Genomic DNA, 12,054 nt, shown 5'->3' on the forward strand with positions numbered 1-12,054 from the left:
ATAACTACACCGATGTACAGAAAATATATTACTATCTCTATTTACATGTTTGATTCTTGGTTCTATGATAATCATCCCCTCCATTGAGATTGCACCCGTTTGCTGCAAAGGAGTGATTTTGTGTAACAACAAAGAGTGTAGCAGGATAAAATGTTTAAAAATTCCCTTAAGCTGACTACATTTTTACTTTTACAGTAATTAAATATTAGCATAACTATTACCATTCATTTTTTTCAAATTTTTCGACAGGGCAGATTTTCGACATATTTCTTGAAAAATATTTTAAATTTTTGCAAGTCCTATAGATTCAGTGTATTATGTGATTTTTAATAATTCTGCATTGGACAGAGTAAGACATGAAATTTTTAATTTTCACCATTTTATCCTGCTACACCCTTTTTAGTAATTAACAGACACTTAGCAATTAAGTTTAAGGCACTGTGACGGGTAAGAATCTCGTTCTGTCGCCAACTTTCGGTTGAAATCTCAGATTGATCTTCTCCTTCTCATCCTCGCCGACTTCCAGGAACGTGTTCCAGTCCACTAGGAAATAGAGACCAGTTTTTCGTTTTGGTGGAAGAACGGGATCGGGTTCGCGAGTCGTTCCTCCGAAGGATTCCTCCAGAGCCATTAGATTCGAGCTGCTGGTGGACGACGAAGAATCCTCGGAAGCTGATGTACTCGAGTCCGCAGCTGACTGATCGGACGCCGATTTCGAGGAATCTCCGCTGGTCGACGCTGTTAAGGTGGTCTCTGCCGGTTCTGTTGACAAGTTTCATTCGTGAAACTACTTTTCAAACCCCGTTCTAACACCTTCCATTCGAAAATTGAGTGATGATCGACGGTGATGAATTTCTTGAAATGATCTATTCTTTCGTGAGTTTATTTACAAAAGTGAGAGGTGTTCGATTTTAAAGAAAGTTCGATAAGGAACTCGATTTATAATTGAGTGAGTGTAAATTGAGTTAATGATGCTATTATTTCCTCCACTTTCCCTTAGACATTAGTTACAGATTTGAAATGAGGTATAGTAATTAATGCCTGCTTCTCACAATTAGGAAAATGATATTAAACAAGCGAGTAGAAAGTCGTGGCATCACTTCAGTCGCCTTAAACCTGAAGTTTTCATCGATCTTTCCCCGACTATTGTCCTTTTTAGGGAAGATCGCTCTTTCTTTTACTTTTACTAGAGAAATCTAAGAGGACCAAGAAGAACTCCGACATTTATATACAAAGTATCACAAAAAGAGAGGAAATTAGAAAATCCCAGAAATAATTAACCAGATCCAAGTTTCATCTTATTATATATATTAATTAGCGTGTTTCGAAGTATCGTTAGCCCCTGAATGATCTTTCGCACCCAGAATTCCGAGCCTCCCAAAAGGAAAATCATAAATTTCTTAATACCAGTCGTAGTCATCGATGAAACGGTCGTTGCTTCCGTAGTGGTGGTTCCTTGTTCCTGTTCCTCTTGCCTCTTCACCTCGTTCCTCAACTCCTTGCTGTAATTTCTGATAATCTCTTCGAGTTTCAGAGGGTCTGGTCCCTCCTTCAGGGTCTTCGTTGACTCTATCAGATCATTAGCCACCTTCCTGACATTCTGAATGTCAACTTTTCCTTGCTGGACCAATTTCACGGTATCTAAAAGTTCGTTGATCTTACTTCTCTGATTTTCATCCCCCACCTTCACCTCGTGAGGCTTGAACACATGGTACATAGACGTCTCCGTCGATTCCATGTCTTCGACCACTTTCTGAGGATTCCTCATTTTCTTCTGACTACTCGAAATCAAGCCCATGTTCTCCAGAACGTTTCTCATGCTATCAGGCACAGCTTCGATCAGAGATGGAGCCTTGGTCACAGGCTCCATCGACTTCTGTCTTCTGTTCTCGACACCCAGGCCAAACTTGGCCAGGAACTCCTTCATCCCCTGATCCTTCACGCTGGACGTAGGCAGAGGCTTGAAATTCGTGTAAGAATTCGAATTAACAGCGATCCTCTGAGTAGTAGTAGTGCTAGGCTGGTCCAGATTCGACGTCTGAAGACCGAACCTCTGGAACAACAACCGCACCTCCGGCGTTAAGTTCTCCATCCCCTTTTTAATCACAGACCCTGAACTTTCGAAGGTATTCTGATCGAGGATCGATGGAGTGTCGGCTCCAACTGGACTCAGACCTGAAATCGTCGTCTGGACGATATTGTTCAACTCAGGATTCCTCTCCAGCATGTCCTTGTTCTTTTTATAAATATCCTCCACGTTGCTGTCGTTATCCGGCCTGAGACCGATCGATTCCAACAGGTCCATCACCTCCGGCCTCATAGACGTCGAACTAGTCGTAGCTGTGCGAAATCCTGCAGAGTTCAACGAGTAGGTGGAGCTGTACTTCACCTTTGGAGATGTTTCCGTCGACATGGGTGTCACGTAAAGGGTGGTCGGCCCTTCGGTCCTCATAATCAAAGGCTCTGCTGTGCTTCGGTCGTTTGGAAGAATCTCTGATCTCTTAGTAGAGGACACGATCGGCTCTTCAGGTTCCGCGTTCACGGTCGGAAGAAATGGAAGCTTCTCGACGTTGGAAGGCAAAGTTGGCTCTAAGGTACTCGGGGGTGCGTTGTAACGCCATTGGCTGGAGGTCAGTACGTTCTGAGTAGCCTTCGATCGATCCAGATCGACGATGATCTCTTTGGGAACTGATTTCGTGAAGGGTTCTTCAGTGACACTGGTGCTGTACACAACTTCTATACCTGATTTCTTCTCTCCGTTGCCTCTGTACACTGGATACCTCATCGTCGTTGTCTTCTCTGTGGTATAGGAATTCTTCTGAAGGTTCTCCAGGTTGAAGGAGAACCTGACAGGTGTAGACTCCAGTTTCAGAGTCTCCTTTAAAGGAAGCTTATCTTGCACCTCGGAATAAGTATCTCTATGATTTTTGTATTTATTCTTCGTCGTTGTGGACTGAATGTCCTTCGTTGTTGGTTTATAGAAATTTTTAGTCGATACAAGGTTCTCCATAGCTGAAGGCTCGGAAGTTTCGAAATTCTTCACTTCATTGTCTTCGATGTTATTCGTTGATTTCAAGTGATCAGGTATGATTTGAGTCATCGGTGGCTTCGTGTACAAATCGTTCAAATTCCCTGGGGATTCTTCAGCGTTGTAGGGAAGAACGACCATCAGTGCCCTTTGGTACAACCTCCTAGCCTTTTCTAGCTTTTCCTTGTCCTTGTACGCGTTCAGGTCTTGCGACGTGATGTTTTGAAGGATACCGACTATTTCTTGCCTGGTTAAACGGGGCAACTTCGGGTTCTCGCGAACCTGTCGTTCGACTTCCTCGATCGTACGGTTGATCGAACTCTCGATCTCGTATCCCGATGGAAGATCATTGTCCTGGCAGTGACCTAGGGCAAGCAGCAGCAGCAGACAGAAAACCGCAAGCTGCGCAAACAATTATTGTACTAATTGAATTTCTTCGGTTGAACGACACTTGCAATTTAATTATTAATCAGTGATCGAAACTGTGGAATTGATTCTGAGTTACTGAAACACGTTTTATACTTGTAATAATCATACAAGTTTGACCTACATTCGGTTTCATGCACGTCACTCGCTCTTCGCCTATCACCTTCCAGTAAAAAATAAGATCATCTCTAGAATCATCAATTATTAATTTAGGACGAGACACTGTAGAGGTGTTTTTTCAACAATGTTAGCTTTTATCATTGAGATTTTTCTTTTGAATATCTAGGAAAGATCGTAATCAGCATAGTAACGTGTCTCTTTCATATTCATAAAGGAACTCTTGCAAAATATCCTTGACTAAACCGAACGTTTGAGAAAGTCTATCTGTTCACCTATTTTTAAATAGAAAATCTAAAAAAAAAGATTTGAGTGTTCTTTTAAAAAGAAAAACTAGCTGTAATCCACTGTAGAGCACTGGACTTCTTTATGCCCTCCTTTTAGGTTAAAAATGACCCATTTATGGAGTATTGAATAGGAAACACGAATGCAATTACACGATAACAAAATCACGTCTTCCTGTCACGCTTATTACACCACGGTGTAATAATCGAAAAAGGATATTACAACGCCTTGTCTGATAAATATGAAGTAATCAGGTGGTCAGCTATGAACCTCTTTGAAAAATATTCATTTTCGTGTTCTGTCATTTCCGGTTCGTTTAAAATAACTTTCTACTTGATACCATTTTCAGATTTATGCTCTCGTTTCTGGAATGACCATTATTTTCCGGTTGGATTAAAACGGAATTAGATACACGAAGGTGTATCGTGACCGAGGACTTCGTCTTCCTCGATTAAACTTGAGGAAAAACAGGAAGAATGTCTCATCAAGAATCAAATTTTATGATCGTTTCGTGTAACTGAAGATTGTGTTACGTGGGTCGTTACATTAAATAGCGAAATTAGACACGCTGAATGATTTTCGAAAACGAAAGTGACTCTCGACTTCGAACACTGGATCTGAATGCATTTACTACGAGTTCAGTGATTCTGTAATCTATACTTGCAACATCTTTCGAAATTCGTAAATTTTGACCAATTTTTCGAGCACCAGAACTGGTTTCTAGAAAGCTGAGATTCTATGAAATAAATTTCACGTTTATTCTTTTGAATGAACTAAAACATTATAAAATTACACTATGATATCCGAATTTCCTGCACTAATTCTCTGTGAAGCATTGCAAGCTTTGCAGAATTCCGTAAAAAATTAATCAGCAATTAAAATTCATTTACGACCATTAAGAACCGAATCCTTACTGCTTTCAAGCCCACAGAACCATGAACACTTGCAACCTTCCTGTTCCATTAAAAAAACAATCTCACTGAATCTTATAACACATAATGTCTTATTTAATCAGCGAAACACTTCAACTTCCCGCCTCATTAATTTTTTGTGTTAGTATTTTTCAATGGCAGAAAGGACAAAAAGAATTTTAATTTCTTTTTTTTTAAGTAATTGCTGTTTGGAAGAAATTTCGGGAACAGTGACACGAGAAGCACCGAGAAACTTACCATTATGACAACCAATCGTCTGAGAACGCAGTTGACTACTGACTGAACACCGACTAAAGGCCTACTTTCGAACTCTCTCTCTATCTCACCCGTTTATTTCACCTCGACCGTCCTCGTGCACGCAGCTCGGTTCATCTGTTCACCTGGTTGGTGCAGGTGAACCCATAGCTTGTCATTTTCCCGCCACTTTTTCGACCCCTTCGACCCAGCATCTAGCAATGCACACGCATTCGTCACGTCGCTGATACGAAATAGAAAGGTGGATTGTTGTTTCAAGTTCAAGGAGAAAGAAAGTAGCCAACGAAACCGGTTGCTTGGTCATCGATTCTTGATCAATGACGTATCTTCTTGACGGTGATTACTTCTATTTAATTATGAACAAAATTTTTAGTTAAAAAAAAAATTAAGGCTTCAATGGATTTCTGAATACTTAAATAAAAATATTAAGCATCACCATTTTATTTTATTCAGAAATAATTGAAGACTTTGTATTATTGTTAAATAATTGGATTACTAAATTTGAAAATTTAATTTAAAGTCTTTTACTGTGTTTTTAAATTTATATCGACGCGCAATTTGAAAATAGTATCAGTCCTGCCATCTAGTAATGAGCGGGAAAATTAACCAAGTAGAAAATTACATTTTTTTTTTAAATGAACGATTTTTAAACCTTGCTAGTGGAGGCAATGTATTCTATAAATAAAATAGAACAAAAATAATGCCCTCGTAATTTGTTAACAGCGTTTAAATTGAAGATTGAAAAATGGGTACTGGAATGAGTTGCGGCAAAATTAGTTCTGAGGCACTACCGATAGATGGCTATAGCACTTCAGTGTCAGTTGAGCGCAATTTTTTCTTATTTTCGATTTAAACACTTTTGGCAAACTGTGGTGTAATTAAATATATTGCATTATGTCCACAGAATAATTTGCAAGCATCATCGGTGTCCAAAAGTCGCTTATTTTTTCAAAAAACGTAATTTTCTGTTTGGCTAATTTTCCCGCTTAGCGTTAGATGACACCAGCAGTACCATTTTCAAATAGCACATAAATACAAAATTGAAGAACGTATAAAAAAGCCTAATATAACAGTTATCCAGCTTATTAAATTAATTACTTAATAATAATACAATTTTCTCTCTTAACACTGTGCAAATTAAGTTCCTTATATCATTTCAAATAATTGAAAATCACTAAAGAACAAATAAAATTGAATCAAATACCTTGAACACAAGAATTTCTTCGCAGAAGTTAAATATGATCATCTGGCTGTATTTATAACTGTTGGCTCGCAGCAACGAACATTGCAGAGAGATTGTCTAAAATAGAAAAATGAATTAGGCAATAGTTGTGTCATAGCGGAAATTAGAGAAGAAAAACAATCAAACGATAAGATACACAAACGTAATCGTGGCGCTATTGATTTGTCAGCCGATGGTTGCAATAACATCCAACGGTGGTAAAAGTGGGGACTCACTCTCACTGTTAACCGGCTAAGGTGCTGTAGCCTTTCTGTTCGTTTTTAAAACACCACCAGCTCGTTTCAGCCGTCGTCGAGGCTTGCAAGACGGAAATCAATCGTACATAAGGACCGTTTCGAAATTGCATCGCGAAGGGCTACAGTGAGTTCCAGGATGGAGATCGAAATCGAGAATTTAGTGAATTCCTTTAGGAATCTTAGCTGCAACCATCGTTACGTGCCTTCGGCGACGGAACAGATAGAAAGTAAGTCTTATAAATTTATAGTTAATTAAGAAATTCCATATGAATTACTTTCGACGTTCAATTTGTGCTACAAACATAACTTAATTATCGAGAATAAACAGAACATAAAATTTGGAGAATTATAAAATTTTTTCTGGGAGAAATTTTATTTAAATAAATCTTTACGCAGAATTTGGTGAAAGGGTCTGTCGTAACGTCTTGTTACGTACCGAAACTACCGTTACCACTATTAGAAAGTAAACTACGAAACATTCTAGAGTGCCATTTTCGTAACATTTTGCAACAGCACTCGGAGTAAAAATTTTTACCATTCTTCTTCCTTTCATATAGAGATAAATTTATACCATATTTTATAAATATTATAGCTTGTCCATTAATATGAATATTATATTTGACAAGTGCCTTTGTTTTAATCGAGTTAGCGTCAAAGCTTTCACGTGCGCCGATCTACGACGCATGCTCAGAACCGGGCAGCCCGGTGAAAGTCTCGTTCGAAGTTCGTAACAACTATAATCGTTACGTGTATACACATAAAATCCATGAAACTTCCTCGAAAGCAATTAGCCGGGGAATAATAATCGTGCCCAGGCGAATAATTTCACGTGAAGGGAGCAGGAACAATTATTTCAGCCTCGTTTCATAAAATGTGTTCACCTTACCAAAGTATACGGAAAGAATGTTAAATAACGCGCGTTACCGGAGGAAAGAACGAAAAACCGTGGTTTTTAACGTTAAACGAGAATTCCTGCGAGCCCCGGATGAACGGGCGGCAATCGAAACTGGTTCCGTATTTAACATCGGGGATGGCTCTGAATGCGGCACCGAGGGCTTTTACCGTACCGAGGAAATAAAACGTATCGTTAACATAGAATAAATGAATATAATCGTGCAACCAAGCGATCGATTTAATTCGCCGAATTAAATTGATCCTCGTTTTTTCGGCAACACGCTCGGTGAAAATGTAACGACGCGAGCAAATCGTCCGCGTAAATTGGCCGGCATCAAAGGAAAATTTCCATAGGGTCCGTTTTTGTTTCTCGTTCTTTCGGATATCGTCCTCGAGCCAAGTTGTACAAGGTAATCCTCTTTTGCAACGAGCTGCGCGATTGCGATGCGGAGAGAATGCAACTGCACCGAACGCGCGGATGCATAATATTGTCGGATGATTCGAGCCGAAATCTAAAATAAATATTAGCTCCGGTCATTCACCTTTCATCTTAATTCAATAACAATGACCGTAGCTTCCGCGAAGATGTCGTTATGTAATGAGTGTATTGATCCAATTGATATCAGTTGCAATCGTTATCAGACTTCGAGTAAACTGCACTGGAAAAATATTTTCGAAGCAATTTTTGCAGACATTGTAGACAACTTATTCCTTGACGATTCTTTGTTTAAGGTCGTATATTTTTAGCAATTATTTATCCCTTGATTTTGCTGTTTGTTTATTATTATTCTAAAATTTCAGTTGCAATTTTTATGCTATTCTCTTTTAGGTTTGGGAGCATTTGGCATAGGATTGGTAAGTTTCGGAGCGGTGCTTTCAACCCTGACACTCTACTTCGCAGTAGACGCCTGCTACAATGTTATTCAACAAAAGGAGGCGAGATTTTACAAAACCAACGCCATTATGATCCTTCTGGTATACCCGGTCGCCAGTGTCTGCAGTTTAACAGCGATTGGAATACCAAGGTAAACGGCAAAATTTATTTGAAAATATCCCGAGGGACATGGTGAAAAATTGACTGAGGACCTTTAACAAGGGCTAAGAGTCCTTTGTCCAGATTTTCTGTGAAACAAACCAGAAAATCCACTTAAGAGACACGGGAAAAGGAGCGGAAACGCGATCGAATGTCCTGCGAGAAACGGAGGACAGACCTTTGAGACACTTTTTAACGATGAAACGAATAAAGGGTCTCGGTTCTGTGCGACTAATGATTTTGATTTTCCGAGATAACGCTGTCCTGCTGACCGTGTCGCACCTGAGCCGTCGATGTCGAAAATTTGATGGGTTCTTTTGATAGCAAACAGGGCGACACGAAAATTCCATTGATATTTCCCTGTCTCCAGCATTCGTTATGAAAAGATATTCAAGCCCTTCTTTATTTTCCTATCGAAAAGGCTCGAATTTTAATTTAAAATGATTTTAAATGATTTTCAGGACCCAGTTGCTATCGGAAGCCCTGACTCAAATTTTCCTCACGATAGCCCTGTACAGGCTTTATCTGCTGCTCGTTTACGTCGGCTTCAAAATCGTCACGAATTCACCGCCGTTGATGCTGAAAGTCGGCCCTTGTTGCTGCTGGCCCTGTCTGCCCTTTCCAAATCTTCAAATGACTGACACCAATTTGTCCTGGCTGCGGTTGGTAGTCCTGCAGCTTCCTATTATCCAGGTTATTTCTTCTTCTCTGCCTTCACTTTTTTCGTATCCGACGCCTTTTTTCCGAGCCAACTATCGCCTTGCCACTGGTGATTTGAACGTATCTTTTCTTGGTATCGTTGAAGGTTCCTAGCGAACATAATGGTTTGATTGCGTTAGATAATCTTTTTTATAGCGTTTTACTTATTGCCTTTGTGATGGTATAAGACAGACTAATACAATGTATTTTCTTTCTAATATAAGCAATTCATTTTTTGGAGTTTTTAAAATTTTAATGTCAAAGCACTCGATTGATGCACTTAACTTTGAATATTTTATTAATTTCCTTACTATTTATTTTTAATTTTGAAGTTAATCGATTTGGCAAATAGGCGGTTCGTATGATAATATAATAAAAAATGGAAATCTTCTTATGTGTATTAATTTAAAAACTTTATTATCGACTTTAGGGATTGATCTACTGCATATTCCTCTTCATGTCGATCGAGGAGCCAAGCCTGATAAACCAATACAGCGTCTGTTTCCAACCACTCACCGTAGCGAGTATACTTGTCGGAATATACGGGTTGACGATAACCATGAAGAGTCTTCACGAAGTCGCTCCAGGTAAAAATCATCCATGCGTAATTGAGAAGAAGGACCTCGCATAATCTCTTCTTCCTGTCTCTAACAAATTATTCGAACATGCAAGCGTGAGGTAGTTTTCAACACTGTTGCTCGGGGATGTCGAACTTGAAAAATCAAATTTGAACGTTCAATTTTCTCTCAACCGTGAGGGAAGCATGAAATTGAAGGCAGAACATAAGAGAGGAAACCCAGTCTACCGTAACTGGCAATTATCCAAGGGAGGACCACACAAGTAACGCGCGACAGGAAGCGATTTCCGAGGTTCTGGAAAGACCCATTGTCCGTTGACCCATGGCGTTAATGGATGTACACGGTGGGCCACGCAACTGTTTCAGCTTATAACTCAATTATTAGCGCATTCATGAAAAAATGCCAGAGAAGAAGGACTAATTATTTTTATGCCATACAACCCTTATACTTTTTTACGTAGAATCAACATTTAAAAAATGTTACAATAGTTTGCAATTTAAAAAATCGAAGGTCCTACGGATGTAGCGCTCTTCGAACCATTTATCTTTCTCCTCTGACATTTTTTCGTGAATGCGCTAATAACTAAGTTTTTACCTGAAACAGTTGCATGGCCCAGCCTGTATACGCTCCTGACCTGTGTTCATTTTCACAGAGGCAAAACTCCATCGAAACACCGCCGTTTCCCAGATGGTACTGCTGTTTTCCAAGCTGCAGGCGTTCATCATTAAGAGTCTACCTCGGACCGGACTGTTCCCGTGCAATCCGCCAATTACACCGGAAATCTATGCTAATGGTATAATTTTGAAAGCTTCCTAAAACATATTTTCAAAAAAATGAGTAAATACTGATATAAGTAGCACCCTCTCTAAATAGTAACTCTTGTATTCGAGCTGAAACACTTGGAGAGGTAATGCTACAATCTTACGTCACAGATTCCATAAAATATTCAGCCATCAAAGGGTTAATGACAAGTCATTACGTTTGGGATACGAGATATTTGCATATAACCCTGTGATTATCTTTCAACGAACCTCCGAATAAATTGGAAGACAATCTTATAAAAAATTCTCTCTTCCACTCGAATTTTTGAATACGAATTTGAATGCCTTCGCTTTCGATCGAGGTAACAGTTTTCGTGTTCCACTTAAGATTCCAAGAAGTCGAGCTTACGAATTTGAATGTCCCAGTAAACTGGTTCGTGAACAGGCCCGGCTCCCATAACATTTCCATACGCGAGATGAGATAAACGGACAAGCACTGTTACTTTCCTCTGTCCGATTTCAGTTACCCAAAACGCGCTGATGTTAATCGAGATGCTGTTGCTCTGCTACGCGGCCAGGTACGTTTATTACGTGGACGTGGACAAGGAGGAAGAGCCGAGCGAGGCGACAGATCGGTCGAAAGACAAGACTACGGAGCAAGTGAACCCGACGAATAACAACGAGGCTAACAAACAAACTTCAACGTTCACCGCGTGAGATCTACTCTCCATTTTCGACTACCTTAAAAGATATCATTTTTTTTAAACAAATACTAGAGACCTAGTGAGCTACATTTCCCGAGTCATCGATCGCGCTTGTGTATTATAGTAGATACTTGTACCTATAAGTATTAAGGAACATTGCAAAATTTCATTTTGCAACTTTAATATAGTGTTCACGAGTGAATGAGATGAATGAAGTGAGTGAAAATTAGTTGAGAAACTTTTACTCGAAACGAGTACATTTTGATATAGTACACCCTTTGAGGGTTTGTTAATGAATAAAGTGTTGTTAAGAATGTAATTATGCAATCCAATTTGAAGAAACCCTGTAATTTTTAGAGGAAATTGCAAGAAACTGAAATTAGTGGAGGAGAAAGTACAAATATGAAATATGGGATATCGAGTATTATAAGTAAAATAAAAAAGTAACACAGTCTCATATTACTTCCTGAATTTCTATTAGCCCAAATTTGCCATCATTTAAAAAAAAATGAAAAATATTTGCATTTATAGAGCACATTCAGTATGAAATTCCCCAAATTTCTATAATGGATCCCGAACCTAGAAATTCAAAAAATTATGAAACTTTGCGAATATGTTGGAGATTTTAAGAAGATAAAAATGGAATAACAAACGAATTTACATTCCTTACATATTCACAAAATTTCATAATTTTTTAAATTTCCCCGTTCTGGATACAGAGAAATATCTCATATTCGTACCCTTTCCTCTAAACTTTGTTATAGAATATCAGGTAATAATATTTAATCGGAGTTTCTTACCGCGCATCGAAGTCTCCGGCGCGGAAGGAACTGTCGGTGAAACTATGAGAGGGACCATACGTT

General features: G+C 39.0%; 2 protein-coding genes across 2 annotated transcripts; one reads left to right on the forward strand and one right to left on the reverse strand.

The window, feature by feature from the left end:
- Positions 1-233: 233 nt before the first annotated feature.
- Positions 234-5,053, reverse strand: LOC114874116. Its single transcript, XM_046286348.1, has 3 exons — positions 5,026-5,053; positions 1,408-3,430; positions 234-762 (listed from the first exon to the last, which is right to left on the reverse strand). Exons 1-3 carry the CDS (start codon positions 5,026-5,028, stop codon positions 431-433), a joined length of 2,358 nt encoding a protein of 785 aa, XP_046142304.1. The 5' UTR covers positions 5,029-5,053; the 3' UTR covers positions 234-430.
- Positions 5,054-6,422: 1,369 nt separating this feature from the next.
- Positions 6,423-11,647, forward strand: LOC114873214. The gene is made up of 6 exons (XM_029181299.2): positions 6,423-6,749; positions 8,246-8,441; positions 8,911-9,142; positions 9,579-9,735; positions 10,379-10,519; positions 11,011-11,647. The coding sequence occupies exons 1-6, from the start codon at positions 6,659-6,661 to the stop codon at positions 11,202-11,204; spliced, it is 1,011 nt and encodes a 336-aa protein (XP_029037132.1). The 5' UTR covers positions 6,423-6,658; the 3' UTR covers positions 11,205-11,647.
- The last annotated feature ends 407 nt before the right edge of the window (positions 11,648-12,054 follow it).

The sequence above is a fragment of the Osmia bicornis genome, chromosome 7, assembly GCF_907164935.1.
Source record: "Osmia bicornis bicornis chromosome 7, iOsmBic2.1, whole genome shotgun sequence".
Classification (NCBI taxonomy): domain Eukaryota; kingdom Metazoa; phylum Arthropoda; class Insecta; order Hymenoptera; family Megachilidae; genus Osmia; species Osmia bicornis.